The sequence below is a fragment of the Aythya fuligula genome, chromosome 12, assembly GCF_009819795.1.
Source record: "Aythya fuligula isolate bAytFul2 chromosome 12, bAytFul2.pri, whole genome shotgun sequence".
Taxonomy (NCBI): domain Eukaryota; kingdom Metazoa; phylum Chordata; class Aves; order Anseriformes; family Anatidae; genus Aythya; species Aythya fuligula.
In genome coordinates this window covers 16,499,376-16,515,087 of record NC_045570.1, presented here as the reverse complement: position 1 = coordinate 16,515,087, position 15,712 = coordinate 16,499,376, and the positions used below count along the sequence as shown (strand labels likewise).

The 15,712-nt window shown below is 36.2% G+C and overlaps 1 protein-coding gene across 2 annotated transcripts in view; it reads right to left on the bottom strand.

Moving 5' to 3' along the window:
* Positions 1-1,390: 1,390 nt before the first annotated feature.
* Positions 1,391-15,712, bottom strand: part of BCO1 (beta-carotene oxygenase 1) — a 63,353-nt gene continuing 49,031 nt past the window's right edge. The window contains exons 6-15 of one of the 2 annotated variants that reach the window (XM_032195513.1): positions 13,806-13,934; positions 13,388-13,517; positions 11,759-11,906; positions 10,753-10,900; positions 9,467-9,687; positions 8,360-8,617; positions 7,102-7,204; positions 6,362-6,456; positions 4,147-4,258; positions 1,391-3,452 (exon numbers count right to left, since the gene is read on the bottom strand). In XM_032195513.1, coding sequence (XP_032051404.1) covers positions 3,280-3,452; positions 4,147-4,258; positions 6,362-6,456; positions 7,102-7,204; positions 8,360-8,617; positions 9,467-9,687; positions 10,753-10,900; positions 11,759-11,906; positions 13,388-13,517; positions 13,806-13,934 — 1,517 coding nt within the window. In that variant the 3' untranslated portion in view covers positions 1,391-3,279. Of the gene's footprint in view, positions 3,453-4,046; positions 4,259-6,361; positions 6,457-7,101; positions 7,205-8,359; positions 8,618-9,466; positions 9,688-10,752; positions 10,901-11,758; positions 11,907-13,387; positions 13,518-13,805; positions 13,935-15,712 lie in introns of those variants that run through there. The other variant, XM_032195515.1, reaches the window with a different exon arrangement.

The following is a 15,712-nucleotide window of genomic DNA, read 5'->3' as shown; positions in this document are numbered from 1 at the left end:
CAGCCCTTGCCAAAGTGCTTTCTGACTGGAGAGGGGTCCCAGAGAAGAATACCATGCTCTAGCGTTGTTGGGCAGCTTTCAACAGGAATCTTAGAAGCAGCAGAAAATGCATTTCACATCCTGTGTGATGGCATTAAAAAATCTATGAGAAACGCCAGCACCTTTGCATCACTTAGTTTTTAATACTACATACCTATCTTAAAGTATTAGAAGGCCACTTCTTCTGGCTTGGGTATAATTATCCAGACTGTCAAATGTCCTTATTCTGAGTAAGTACGGTGGAATGCAGAAATGTGGAAGCGATGCAGAGGAAGGCACATCCCCGGATCTCTTGGAGAGTATTGAAAACAGCGAGCACTGCATCCTGTGCTGCTGGTGAAAGATGTGTTTTGCTTGTTGTTATTAATACTTTGGTAATTGCATACCCAAGGGAGCAGTGGTTTAAATTATTGTGAAAGCTGCCATTGAGTGGCTTGGTTATTTAAAAAGAAAAACACTGGTTTGTGTCTGTGCCTCCTGCACAGACTATTATGTAGGAAAACATAGTTGTATTTCTGGTTTTTAACTTGTCCTAGTAAACAGTGCTTCTGCTTCCTCCTGCTGTGTATGTGGGGCAATGGGCAAGGTGTAACAGATAATATCCACTTTCAGAGAACAAATTAATTATTATGTTTTGTTATTTGTTCCATTTAATGAAGCTCACTGATAAAAAAAAAGCAACAACAACAACAAACCACTCCTACCAACTAGAGGGCCATTTGTAACATCTTTCAAGTAACTATGTGTGTATACTGATGGCCTGATTCTTTTGCTCAACTGTTTTTTTCCTTTAAAGGAGCGATCTATCCATACTATTTTTATATGAAATCGCTGTGTGTAGGTTCTTTTTATGCCATTACAATAACTCCACTAATTTTACTGGGCTGATTTTTGACTTAATTGGTACAAAAGAAGAATCAAATCTTTCTGTTCCTCAAGACTTCATTCACAGTAAAGGATGTCAGGGGAGCAAACCAAATGACAGACTCATTACCATGTGCCACGTTACCACAACAAAAAAACCACAAGCCATGCAGCCGCTTGGCAAAGCACGTATGCATTCCCCCTTGCTAGTGTCAGCCCAGAAATGATACTGTATATTACTGTACACATGCTAAATGTTTCATTACTATTCCAACTCCTAAAAACAGTCTCAAAGAAATTTGTGATTAGCTATATGGTCTGATCCATATTGCCTGGATCCATACGTAGGAGGATCTGGATCAAACACTGAGACCGGCAAATCCAAATTTACATCACTCTTTTTGTCTTCAGGTTGACTACAAACCTGACAAATCCTGTGCAATGTAGACCAAGTGAGTATGGCACACTTTAAAAAATCACATCCAAGACAAATTTGTACAGTTTATTTTCTACCGTACTTCTACATGAATATAAATAAAACGTGCTTTCTTACACTATAGATAACCTGTCTGATTTGGTTTTATGATAAATATCCCCTATCATATCTTCTCTGCTAGTATGAATTAGCTCCCTAGAAATCAAGTAACTCCTGTATTCAGGAGAACTCATGATCATCTGAAAGCTTAACTCTATGAATTCTCAGATGAAATTCTGGAGACAGGCAAAGGAGTTGTCTAATAATGGTTAGACTTTTTATTTATGGTCACCTTTTAATTCCAGAAATATTTGTGGAGACTTGTGAAATATGAACATATACAGAATAAAAGAAACAGCATCACCCTTAACTGGTATTTTCCCAACATCCAAAGTCAGTCTGCCATTTCAATACTGCTTCTGTGTTATTTACAAAAATGGAATTCAATTTCTTATTTAGATTATAAAATTTATTAAATAGTAGGGGCAATATGCCTAGTAAACACTGAAGGTGACTATTTTTTGCAGACACATCTCACTGAGCTGTTTATTTCCATTTTCTGGAATTTGTAAACCTTTGAATAGCCCAAAGTGCTTACGTACACTCTACATCTGACCACAGTGATGTTTTTCACATTAAGATTAGGCTGTATATTCTATATGTACTGTAAACACATAGGCAAAGGGAGTTGGTACAGAGCAAGCAAGAACTGCAGGTGATGTTAGTTCAATTGCTGCTCTGCTGTAAATATCTTACGTAATCATGAACAAGTCACCAAAGCCCAGGTGCTCATGTGATGGGGAGACAGAAAATAACAATGATTTCATTCTGCTTCCTACCTGTCAAACACAGTGAGTAGCAGGGACACTGAGAATAGGTACACAAAAGAAAGAGATACCCAAGTAGTTTGGTGACATGTACAGACCAGATGCACACCTAAAACAGGTGGAGGTATACCTAGTTTTCTCCATCAGTAAAGATACACTTTTAATCAGTAAATACACTTTTACCTAAACAAATTAGTGAATGTGTATATCTGAGTTCTGCTAGAAATACACTGCTCTTATCCATACACATACTATTAGTAACAGATTATTAGCAATATTAATAAATATTACATTTCTGTTTATCTTTTAGACAATGTAGTCATCTAATTACATGAAATGTCACGTCAGATATTCTCAAGGAAACAGGATTTGAAAACAAACTGCTTATAACATTAAGATTGAATAACACTGAAGTATAAATGAATGCTACATAAAATATTCAAGTTACTTGGTTTCATCATCATAAAAAGGAAAAATACACCAAGGAATTATTAGCAAAGCAGTTTTTTTTTTTTAGGTTCTAAATTAGGAAGTTGTAGCACCTGAATGTAATACTTAACTTTGGTTACAGCGGAGTTTAAGAAATCAAGCACCAAGAAAATGCATTGCTATGAATTAATATAATAGTATCATAGCAGATAGTTTAATGTGAGGTTTTCTAGCAGAAGACAACTTTCATCATGAACTACAGTCTTGAAACAATCCATGAAAATTTCATGAGCTGTAGACATATGTTATTTATCCCCTATATCACATTAAAAATACTGTACTTCATTTGCTCAGAAAGCTGTATTCCACTTAAAACTACCTTTGTCTCCTATTCCTTCCCCCACAACAGTAGCACTTTTTAAAGACTGATCATTCTTCTTTTGGAATAGTTATATGCCAGTTGTGCATATCATTATTTGTAATAAAAGTCATTGCTATCTCTTAAAAGGGATTATATATAGTTATTTAAGATAATGTATATAGTCATTTCTTGCCATAATATAGTTGCTCCTGAATGACAAAAGGGGTATTATTCCACATTCAGTAGAGGGTTGTCTCAGTCTGTGTAATAGGATAAATAGTGTTTTACTCAGTCTCAGTCTTCAAAGCTTTCTCTGGTATAAACATTCCATGCAGGTCCAGATGCATTTCCACGTTTACTCTGGCTCGGCCCAGTTCTGTGAATGTTTTAGCATCCAAGATGAGTAGGAAGGGTGCCTCCTTTGGATCAGATGTCACAACACAGGTCAAAACAACACCTGTGACATACAAATGGAGAATTAGAAGCACATACTAATTACACCTAGCAGAAAAGATAACACTATCAGGAAATTAGTGTTGTTTCTTAAGAATCTGAGAACACAAACTGAAGGTGCTTATGACACGAAGAAGTCTGACTGAGAGAGCTAAAGGACTAATGAATGGTTCTCCTCTGTGCTTTTTCCTAGTCTGCCTGCAGTTCATTAGGACGAAAACAAACAAACACCGAATTATGTCCTTGACAATCTTGTTGGGCAGCTGAGCAGTGAAACTTGGGACACATCCTTTCAGCTATTTATCATTTGCCTTTGCACGAAATTGCCTCAGAACACAACTGGATCGAGATTACAGGGATACTTGCAGTGCCACTTCATGTTCTCATCTGGTAACAATGACTTCCGACTGCTTCAGCTTCTCCTAATGATAAAGCCAGTTCCAGTTGGCTCTCTGGACAGTCCTAAGCATTAATTTCATTGTTTATGGGCAGATTGGGACTTCATGCAAGCTGATTTTGCTCTATTGTTTGTTTTTCATTTTCTTTTATCTGCAGGAGCAAAATGGGTGGTACCAATTTTAATCTGTCTGTGGAAGCATCAGCCCAGCTTTCTTGTCATGACTGACAACAATGAAACTTTTAAGATTTAATACAAAACTTGTGTAAATCCAAATTTCAGAATGTTGTTACAATTTTACCATCATCCTCTTCTCTTGCATCGGGGCTGGGAATAAAAATGGGCTCAGATGGCCAGCAGTGGTCAGCTCTCCAGTGCAGCATTTCCTTTGTTTGGACATTCAGTTTTGCAATCTGAATCATTGTGGACAGAAAAGAAAAATGTCAGTGACCCAGACAATGGTTTATTCCAAAGGTACATCATGAACAGACTGCAGGCATGGGGGAGTAACGCTAAGAGTTGAGGAGCAATGAGGGATGTGGCATCACAGAAAGGAAATACTTGGAAAATGTTAAACTTTGGAGTTGTGTTTAGTGGCTGCATAAGCATAAAATGATCTTTTAATTTTATAAAGACTATTTTACTTCAGCAGTGTTAAAAGAGACACAGATACCATTTCATTAGATTACAATTGCATAAGGGCTTTAAGTGTTTTACAAACACAAATAGGTCATAAGATCTATTTACTCTGCATCATGGGTAAATATTACTCTCACTATACAGACGAAGAGTGCATGGCACCGAACATGTAAGTGACTTTCCTGAAATTACTGCAGTTCTGTTGTAAAGCAGGAAACAGGATTTAAACCTTCCAATTTCTAATCCTGTGAATTATTTTCCTTTTGTTGTGACCTCAATATTTATCAAGGCCTTCTATTGTTAACTAGGGTATATATGCCAGAACAAAGGCTATTAGTAGTGATGTAAAGGTTAAACCAATGGGCAAGAATGCCACACAGATACTGGTACTAACTGAAGGAACAGCGTGCAGATTTTATCACGTTAATGGGTCAAGTGCCTGACCAAACCAGCTTCCAGCGCGGACACATGACATTTTCACCTCAGTTCTATTAAGGGCTTTTCTCTACCCATCCAGATACAGTTTTCTTCTTTTCTCTTTTGATGTTTAGTCAGAAAAATAACTTCATACAAAAATGAAATATTCAGGCACTGGAGGAAGAATCTTCTATCCAAGGTGACAGCAGTTTTGCTTACAGACTTTACAGAAGGATCATACGTGGTTGTTGCTGTGACTACATTCATTAAAGACTAACTGATGTGAAAAAAATCTAACATCTTCTATATTGCTATTTATATTTGACAAGCAGGGATTATCTGCACTGGAAATCACAAACTTGCATATTTGCGTGAGCTACTGTCAGATGTGCTGCAATAAATTTTCTTGCATCATGCAGAAATCCAGCTTTATTTTGTAATCATTTGTGGTAATTATATAGAAGAACCCACAGCGATCTCAATTTGCTCTCAGAACAGTAATTATAAAGAGTGAGTTGACTGTACAATACTCTTACCTTCAGCTAGTAGTACTTTGCATCTTAATCTATTTGTTTTCTAGGCTGTCTCCTGAAAGGCTGGCATCATGTGTACACAAAGAATGCATTTACTATCCTCTAACACTCAACTAGTTCTCTAGCAAAAGGTAAAGCTTTCCGAAAAAATTGATATTGCTACAACTTCTTTTTTGTTTGTTTGTTTGATTTTTTTTTGTTGTTGTTAGTATTCTTAAGGGGAAAAAATATTTATTACAGATGTGTGTCTGCCTAGTACTCTTCTTCCTTTCCCTTACTGTCTTTGGAGCTTTTGGTACATTACTGAAGTTCAACCTAATTTAGCAGAAAAATGAGGGCCTCAGTAACTATAGTGTTCAGAAGACTTGGTGGAAATAAAAAGCTGGATGAGGAAGCCTGAGTTTATTAATACTTCATAAGGGGAACAGTACTACATGAGCTTACCCGTAGGAGAATTTAGGCGTTCCATATTTCTCTGCATGTGAATGACTCACCAATGGGAAAGGTTTTGACAGAAACCAATTCGCTGTTGAATGCAATCTCAAGTCATACCCATAAGAAAGTGTTTGTTTGTTCTTTATTGTTCCCACAGTTTGGCCCAGGGAGGCTGTTTTAATCATACAAGTAAGCTAACGATGTCCAGCTTTTCATCTCCCTGCTTTCAGGTGTTGAAGTTTACAAACACAGTACACAACTGCAGTGTTGTTGCTTAGAAGTTTTAACTTGAGGTTGAAAAAAGGTTCTGCTGTCTGGAAAACCAAGGTTTAACAGTTTCAGTCCTGGCCTCAGAACCATACACTTGCATGTATGAATGCAGATGAGGCTATATTTTGGGCCAGACTAATAAACCATGGTTTACTAATAACCGTTTAAATTTGATTTGTGTTACATAAATACATTTCCTGACTTCGTACATGTTAATGATACCTTTGTAGGAACTGGACTCCACTGGACTTCCGTTGCATAGACGTACGTGTATTTTTTGCCATTATATCCATAGTTGATGTGAGGCAGTTCTATCCCTAGGTATAACAAAGGTCAAGACTTAGGAACAAAAGAAGAAATATATTTCAAATGTACATTTACATGTGCCAATTTTCAGGAAATGTTACTCTATGAAAAATTGTGACAGGATTTTAAACAGGTGTTGCATATATTTTGTATGTCTGAACTTTTAAAAAGCCAAAGATGTATATTAACAGAGCACAATTAAGCCAGGGTTGTTGGTTCAAGAATGACAATTTTTCATTCTTAGGGATTCATTATATTGGATTTTTTTTTCATAAATACATCAATCAGAAGTGAACATTTGAGATATAATCAGACACTGCCATTCAAAGAAATGACTTTCACTTTAAGTAAATGTATACATATACATTTTACATATTCCTGTTAACACACATACACATACACACACACACTCAAGTTTAAAAATCCACTTTCAAAGGTATACTTCATAAAATACATAACTAAAGTTACTGCTTATAACAGACCAATTTTACTCCTTATAACAGGTAGATTTGCGAGCCATATTAGTCACTGTAAGATCAGACTTGGGACCCTAAAATAACTGTTAGACTTTATTAAAATGAGCTGTTAAGCATTATTAGAATGCACCTATGTGTATGTGTGTAAGAGAAAGTATTTGTGTAATGGATATGCCTCACCTTCACATAATATTTCAGGTTGGCAATAGATGCTGCCATCTTTCTCTTTTACAGCAGTTGCGGAAGTTGGAAGTGTGACTAAATTAGAACCTACTTCTGCATCCTGAAAGAGACATATGCTGAAAATGTAATGTGCTTCTATGAATATGCTTCTAATTTAGACCTTTCATCAGGTTTGATATTAATACAGACAACTAGGGGGTTAAACAAGTATTACAGCTACAATAAGTTCCTTCATAATGGCATTTATTCTGTAACATTAGATACTGACCTTTTCATTAAAAATCTTAATATATCATCGTGTAACCATTTTGGATTACACTGAGCATTTAGAAAGATTTAGATACACATGGTTATGTTCCAGAAACACAATAAATAGATTATGTAGATTGCAAATTTAATTAATGAAGATGGGTTTTAAAGAATTAGGTAGGAAATTCCCACTAAAAGTCACCAAAGGCTAGTTTTTTTGCATCTGCTATTAATCAAATGCAAAAATAAGTGTGATCCATTCATGTTTTTAATGCTATTGCTGAATTTTTAAGATTGCAGGGTAGGTAGGATAGCTGGCGTGATCCAGCACATCCTTTGCTATTGCTACATGACTGTTTTTGAGACAAGAAATAAAGCAAGATTCTAAGATGTAGATGGAAAAAGTATTATCCATTCTAAATGCATCAAGCAGAAACTTGCCCAAGTTGCTGGGCAGTATAAAATCTTCCCTGCAAGCAGTGATGTAAAATTATGTTTTAAATTAAACTGAAAGATAAGATCATTCTTCTTTCTGGTAAACTCAAACTTAAATTAAATCTTCTAATTTTAATAAAACTATTGCAACAGTGGAGAATGTGAATATATTGTATATAGGCTTCCAGTAAAGTGGAAGAAACAGATTGTGCAAAACCTTATGCATGCCTTTCTAGCCAACAGTTAGGTTGGTATACCTGCTTATATTTGATAGCATGTTACAAGTAGTTGCACAGGTATGGAAATTATATATGCTCAAAAGCCTTTTTCTCCATAAAGAAAGACATCAGGACCTAGATCCACATAACTGTATGTCCAACTGCTCCTTGCCATTTCTCACAGTATATAAACAAAACAAAACAAAACTCCTGCACACTTTGTGAATATGTTATTTTTAAAGAATCAGAATTTTGCACAAAAGGGCTGGCAACTAATAATTCACCCATTTTTCTAGTTGATAAATTTTAAATTATTGATCAAAGAACAAGTTAAAAAATCATTTTCTTCCTACCTTGTCATACTGCAGAGGAACAACAAATCGCTTGCAGGTTGGGATGGAGGTAAGCTTGTTGTTCTCTTCAAAGTCTTTACTCAGTTTTTTTAAGTAAAACATATCATATAAGCTATTGTCTGTGTAGGCAATAATATCAAAAATAATGTGGCCATCCTCTTCATAAGCATTTACATGGTGATAAAGCACCAGAGCATCCGTATAAAACTTGGTGGATACATCTTTTTTAGTCTTCCTGTCTACGAAGTGAAACCATGTCTGAAAGGCAGCAAACATTATTTAAAACCATTACTGAATGATCAACAAACAGTTATTTAGGAAAATGTTTTCCAACAGGTAGCCATCTACATTCTAAAGCACTGTCTGTCTCTACTGAAGCATATTAAGAATTCCAGATTTGCTGCTAGGAGGCAAGAACTTCCAACCTAAAGACCAAAAAAATTCAGGAGTAAAATAAGTGTACAAGTGCTCTAAACTCATTTCAGTGTTGCAAATTACTGTTTGGACTAGGCTGAGGATAGAAGTTTTCCAGTAAACCTGAAAAATCCCCTGGCCCGTTTTTAATTTAAATAACTTTGTCTTAGTTCAGAGTTTGTACTATTCTTTGCTGGTCCACTTGACCCTGGCATGCTCCACTTGTTCAGGGACACAAAATGTGGAAATAAGATCCTCAGAACACACTTTTTTTCCCCCCTCAGTTGCCACAATGAATTCAGGTTTCTCCACCAGTCTGGCTCTCATACGTGATGCAATGGATCTAGAGCAGACTTCACCCACACTATACAGCGTTCTTTTTGGAGCAGGAGCAATTCTGTGTTGGGGATGATAGTGCATTTTTAATTTTCTCTCCTGGCACACATTATTTCTAACAATGCCCAACTATCCTCTTTCTCGAGCACTTCAGCATCAGTATTTATTTGTGAAACTTTGGAGATGGGAGAAAATATTAAAAAATGCGACTTCTAATAAAAAATGTGAAACATGAAAATCAGTTGTTGAAGAAAAAAAAAGGTTATTACTTAAATTAATGAACCAGATGAAAGACAGAACAATGTGGAAGAGATTGCTGGCCTGGCTGACTCCATTGCTCAGCATTAGAAAAAATACCTTATCATCCTTATGGAAGGCAAGGCAGGAAGCCCAGTTCACACCTCGGATGTAAGCAGTTGCCATTTTGACAATATCCAGTTTCAATGGCTGCTCTATGAACACAATATAGTTTTCTGTGATTCCAAAGCTATGGTAGTAGCTTGGGTGGAGCAGCGAGCGAGAAGGGATGGAGCATACCACTTCCATGTGTTTAAAACAAGATTTATTCTTTTCTGTTTCTGAACATAAATGATAAAAAATAAGATTACATTTACAATAAATTCCAATTCAATCTTGTGCTTGGATTTTTCCCACATAAGGAGTAGGTAAGTATAGGTTCCTCTCAGTTTTATTTGCATTTTCCTGTTTAGAAAATGGCTTGTTTCCTTCTGCAGAATTAACATAGAAGGTTGCATTTGAGTGAAGCAGCACAGTACCACAATGCCAGATCCATTCAGACAGAGACCTCTTGTCTCAGTATTTGACTCCACTGATAAACATTTTCAGAAGTTCCTGAAGGAGAAAGCTGTTCAATTAAATCAGCAGCTTTACATGGGGTTTCAAAGGCCCCCATGGTTTTGAACTTATTTTTATAGAGATGTTCCTGTTCAATCTATAGTGACTTTGTTTGAGCCCCAGCTAGGAATAACAAACATCTTTCAACTATGGAAAGTCTCTTGGTTGTTCACACATGAGGACAGACATCACATTAGCAGCTGGTTTTAAACCATGCATTGCCTTGAAGGAAAAAGAGCAAGTGATTTGCACTGTGAACAATGGATAATATTTCAGCAAGCCCTAATGTAGGCCAGGTTAGAGAGGAAATAACTTCATATTAGGTACTATTTGGTTTTATGCTTCCCTATAATCACTGTATAAGTATTTTAAGTATTCATTTATCAAGAAAAATGAATTTTACTACTTCAAACTGTAGAATACTACCTGACAGACAAAATTTTTTTCTGTTCACACTCCCTCTACACAAGGTATAGAAATTCTTGTAGAAGAATTAGTTCACTGTAGTGAATATCTAGTGATAATCAAAGTAGAATTCTTTTAAAAGCAAACTCTAAAAGCAATGATCTTCAGACTGAAACATCCTGTTTATATAGTATTCAAGATGAACCTTTGTAATAACATATATTCAGACAGGCTAAGCAGTTAACACTAAGTTCACACTACATTAAAATTAAAAAAATAAGCATTGTATGTTTCTGGAAGAGCTGTATTGTCTCCCTTTGACCTCACAAGAAAAGAATCTGCCAACATGTTTCTAAAAAATACTGACAAAAGACAGATCTTACCTGGCACAGAGGAAGGAATCTTAAATAAAAGGTATTTTGTTTTCCCTTTGTCAACAATTGAAGTACCCATGTTGAGAATATTTCCAGCACTGTCGTAGTGTGGATGAGAAGTTGCCACATTTACAGCTATATATTTGTTGTAGTCAACCTGGAAAATGATACAATAGGAGATTTTAGAGATGCATAGGGGTATTTAAATTAATCATAGCTAACACCCCCAATCCACCAGCCTTTCAACACTGGTAGCCTTCCACTGATGCCACCCAAATGCCTTGAAATTTCAACACTTCAGTCAAATGAGTTATGCAAGTACTCAAATGATTTCCTAATTCAAGGCTAAAACAAGGTACAAAATCTGAATTACATTCAGATCTTCCTTGTAGCCACATAAGACAACAGGAGGATTGGCTAAAGAAGCTACTCCACAGATGCCCATTTCTTCCTGAAAGCAGTTTATTTAATAGCACTATGAGACTAGCAGTTTCTGGAGTAAAAAGATTTGTATTCAATTTAGAGCTTGGGAATTGTACTTAAACTTTAATGCATGATAGGAAAACTCAATGCATATTTCAATATGTCAAGATTTGCTTTTAATAATATCTTGCATGAGGTGTTGAAAAGTCATCATATATAAATGACCTACTGAATTATTAATTATGTAAATCACTTGATAACTACAGATACATAATAATGGGAATCATCCAAAATAATCACATCATAAGCACAATATATGGTATTTTGTCTGCAATTGCGTACAATTATGAAATTGCCCAAAGCCCAGCTTTTCCCTAAACTGCCTGTGATTTATTTTTGAACTCCTGAGTTCTCAAATGAACTGGTATCTTCACCATTTCACTTTACCATGATTTCAAAAAAGTATTCTGTGCTAGTAAGGAAATAGTAGAAGGAGAAATGTATCTTTCCAACTTCGTGTACTGATTCTTACAAATCAGCCTGAAACCGAATTTGTTAGAAGGAACCAGAGTGACACACAGCCATTTAATACCTTCTCTAGAGTCTCCAGAGTCTGTGGATTAATTTTTCTGATGAAGTTAGTCTCACTGGTAGCATAATAATCATCCCCAGATTTCATAATGTTGATCAGGCAGTTGTCTGTGAACTCAGGAATGGTGTGAGACAAGTATGAGAATGCCCTGCAGAGAGGAAAGTTTCATATTGGTTCATTAGACAAGCTGCAGCTGTACTTGCTTTTACCCCATACGAAGCAGAAGTCACCCTGTGCAGTGCAGGCTGTGCACAGTAGCAGGTTAATGGAGCTGGGTCTGTCTCTCCCCTGCTGTGTCCTCTTCTGGCAGCTTTTCCACTGCCTCAGTGGACAGCGTGAAAGGAAGAGGAGATGAAGTTCTGCAACACCATTAGCCTGGGGGAGGATTAAGGACATGTATGTATGAAACTGTTTTTCCATGCACAAATGGACATTCAGGTCCAGTCCTGCCGACAGCTGTGAGATAGCCACTGCTTTATCAAGATGGGCTGATTACACGCTCTCCTGTGCATACCTCATGAGAATTTGGCCTAACAGTTTCTACCTAAAAGCTATTAGGTTTTTCAGGGTGTGCCCTCATAAAATAACTTGATTTATGTACTCGCTGATGGTATATTTTTGTTGCCAGCATTATCCCTTATCACAATTGTGATTTCAAAGTAGATCTGATTTCACATATAGGCTTCTGTGACAGTTCTCCTTACTAGTGTAGGATTTTATCATAGTCATTTGAAACCATGACAAAGTTGCTCCTATCCCTTATAGACTTAAAATGCCAGTGTTATCCTATTACTGTAGAAAGAAGAAAAAAAGCATCTTCTGTCAGAGTAACAACTCACAATGTATCAAAGTTATAGTTATTTTGCAATAACTATCCATGTTTATGGTCTTACCAAGCATGTAATTTGAGGTCATTAGATGTAGTTCAGCCAGGAATAAAAGATGGATGAACTACTTGCATTTGCCATATAAAGGCAATTTTACAGGCTCATAAATAGCCTGTCATCCTTTCTAGCACTATGAAAGTAGCTATTGCAATGACCCCGAGCGGTTGTGATTTTGAACATAAGGTTAGCTCAGGTCTTTGGGTGCAGTACTTCAAAGCACTGCCTGTGACTCAAGAAACAATTGAAAATTTTCTTCACTTTCTTTTTGGGAGCTGGGAGTGTAGAAATGGCCTTTAATACAGCAGGTTTTTATTTATTTATTTATTTCAGTCATGGACGATTTTCATCTTTCTGCAGAATAAATTTTGAATTAATACTTTCCCCATCTCTTCATCTTTTCCTTTCTTTCTTGCTGCTTCTCCCCTTACAGAATATCAATTTAATAAAATTCCATGAAACACATGGAAAATATTTGTTTTTTCAAAATTACAATGAAATCTACTTGCACTAGTGAATAAAACAGACAATATTACTGATGAAGTGGATTTAGAATATTTGCCTTAGACTAACCCATAGAGTGTATGTTTCTGGCTGTATCCTCCTGGCCTTGTCAGTAGCTGGTAATTGTAAATTTACAAAACAGATTTCATGTTTGTATATATGCGTCAAGGGTAAACAGAAAGACATCTGTGCTGGAGAGAGAGGTAGATAGCAGAATCTTGTTGGAAAAAGCATTGCTTACTTGGCAAATATGTTTTTGCATGGATCTGGATAAGCCATAGTTCCAAATTCAGACACCACGATTCGGTTTGCTTCTATATTGCAGTTGTATGAGTCACTTCGGAGATACTTACTTCTGTAGTAGACTTCACCTGACAAAGGTCAGACAGGTTTCAATCATTTCATACTGAGCTCTTTTGAAAATTACCACAGACAAAGCCAGAGAAAGAACCTGTCAAGCAAATATCCTTTAGCAAAGAAAAGCTCGCTGTGGCAGACTCACCAGCCACATAACACCTACGTGTACTATTTTTTTTGCAGGGTTATAGCCAGACACCTGGAACATTTTAATGATAATCAAACTTAAAAGAGAATTAGCAATGTAAAACACCGAGATTTGGCTTGTTGAGCTTTTTGTAAACTGACATGCCATAACTTACCATTTTTAAATGTAAAGCTATGCAGCAGAGCCAAGCCATCAAACCAGTGGTTATATTTAGTGTCCCCTATTGTGTGCATCCCTGGGCCATTTCGGAGAAGTATCCCTTGCAACCAAGTGGGCAACTGACCTGCAAACAAAAATGACATTTCAGTATTCATTCATTTAGGGAAGGGGCATGCTACAGGACAGTTTTCCTAAGGGCATAGGCTTCAAATAGGCAGATGGACTATAGGGCTAAGTCCAGATTTGTAATAGCATATAATTACGTTTGAGTTTTGGCTAACTAAAATATGACCTGATCAATAGTGTGGCACTAGTAATATTCTGCATAAATACCAATATATGAGATTACCACATGAACAAGAGATTGCTGGAATGTAATTTGCTAAAAAACAGGAAGTAAATAAAGTTGGACCTTTCTTCCTTGCACTCAGATATTAAAGTGATGTGTATAAACCCTTTTATTCATGCCAGGAAAAGCTAGAGCTTATCAGAAATAAACATATTTTATAGGATATATGACTTGTACTGCCCTTCAGTATATCAATTTAAGCTTTAGGCTAAATGAATTCCAGTAAAAAGTTCTTTAATTAAATTACATAGCATATTGTAGTGTCATTTTGGGAGTGCATTTGTGACATTAGTCATAATGTTGGGGTTTTGAACACAAAGAGTGGGTAGAAATATTATACTGAAAATGTGTAAGTATTATTAAGGTTTGAATACAAAACGTTCCTCATCAAATCCCTGCGGGAAATACATTAGCTATCATTTGACATAGAGAATAACAACAATTAAAGAATGTCTTTAGGGTTAAAGAGCTGAGCAGAAGCATATCAGATATGAAATTAAAACCTTCACTTGCTTCTTTGTGTGTATGTCTCCTGAGGGAATATTTATGATCACATACTATACTCCTTTTCCACACAATCTCTGCAGTGAACACTGTCTCTACATAAAGAAGCTGCTCAGAAATTTAATTCTCCTTACAGTCCAATTTGTGACCCCATGTCAAATATGTCTTTAATAATTCTACCTTTAATAATTCTACCTTTGCAACAGATAGAAATGTCCACCCATTAAAATATTCAATTTTGTCAAAGTTGATGCAATTGTGGAGAAGTAGTGATGGTTTTGTTGTAAGGCTTTCTGAGATCCTAAAGGGGCTTTGACCACTTTCCAAGAGAACAATTCCTGAATTTTGACCATTGTAGGTAAGGGAGGCAAGGACGTTTGCCATTTCTTCAAATAAATGACATTAAGCATAAACCATCCAAATGCAAGGAAGGATATACAGTAAAAGCCAGCTTTGCATAAATATATTGTCAGTCAGGATAGCTGACTAATATTGTGTGCCACAATACTCACACAACTTCATTACAGTTACAGATCTGGAATACATTAAGAAGAGAAAAAATGTTGACACAATGGATTTGCATTTTATCATTATTATTGCATTTTGCAAGAGTTTTGAAAACCAAACACTGGGTAAATGTTTGTGACTAGCAAATGAAAAGACTGCTTCGGAGGAAACAGATTTAGAAAGAAACTAAATATTCAAGGTAGATACATATTTTTTGCTTGGCTGATTACTAAGCATTAATTACTAAACAAATTTAGTCTATTTATATGCCTCAAATGCAAGTGTTTCTCTTGTTGTCACTTCCCTTTCTAGTTTTCTGTTGTTTGCAAATAGAAGGTTGTAGATTCTGCATTTTCTCCAGAACTATTGACAACTGCAGTATGGTGAGTGTAGTCTTATGTGCTCCTACCCTCTTACCAATGTCATTTAAGACTGGAAATCTATACAGTAAGCCTGAACTGCTGGTCATGCACCAGCAAACCTTTTGGTAACACTGAGTTGAGGCTAACTGCATGTGTTTTGCTGCAACCAGTCTTTCCTTC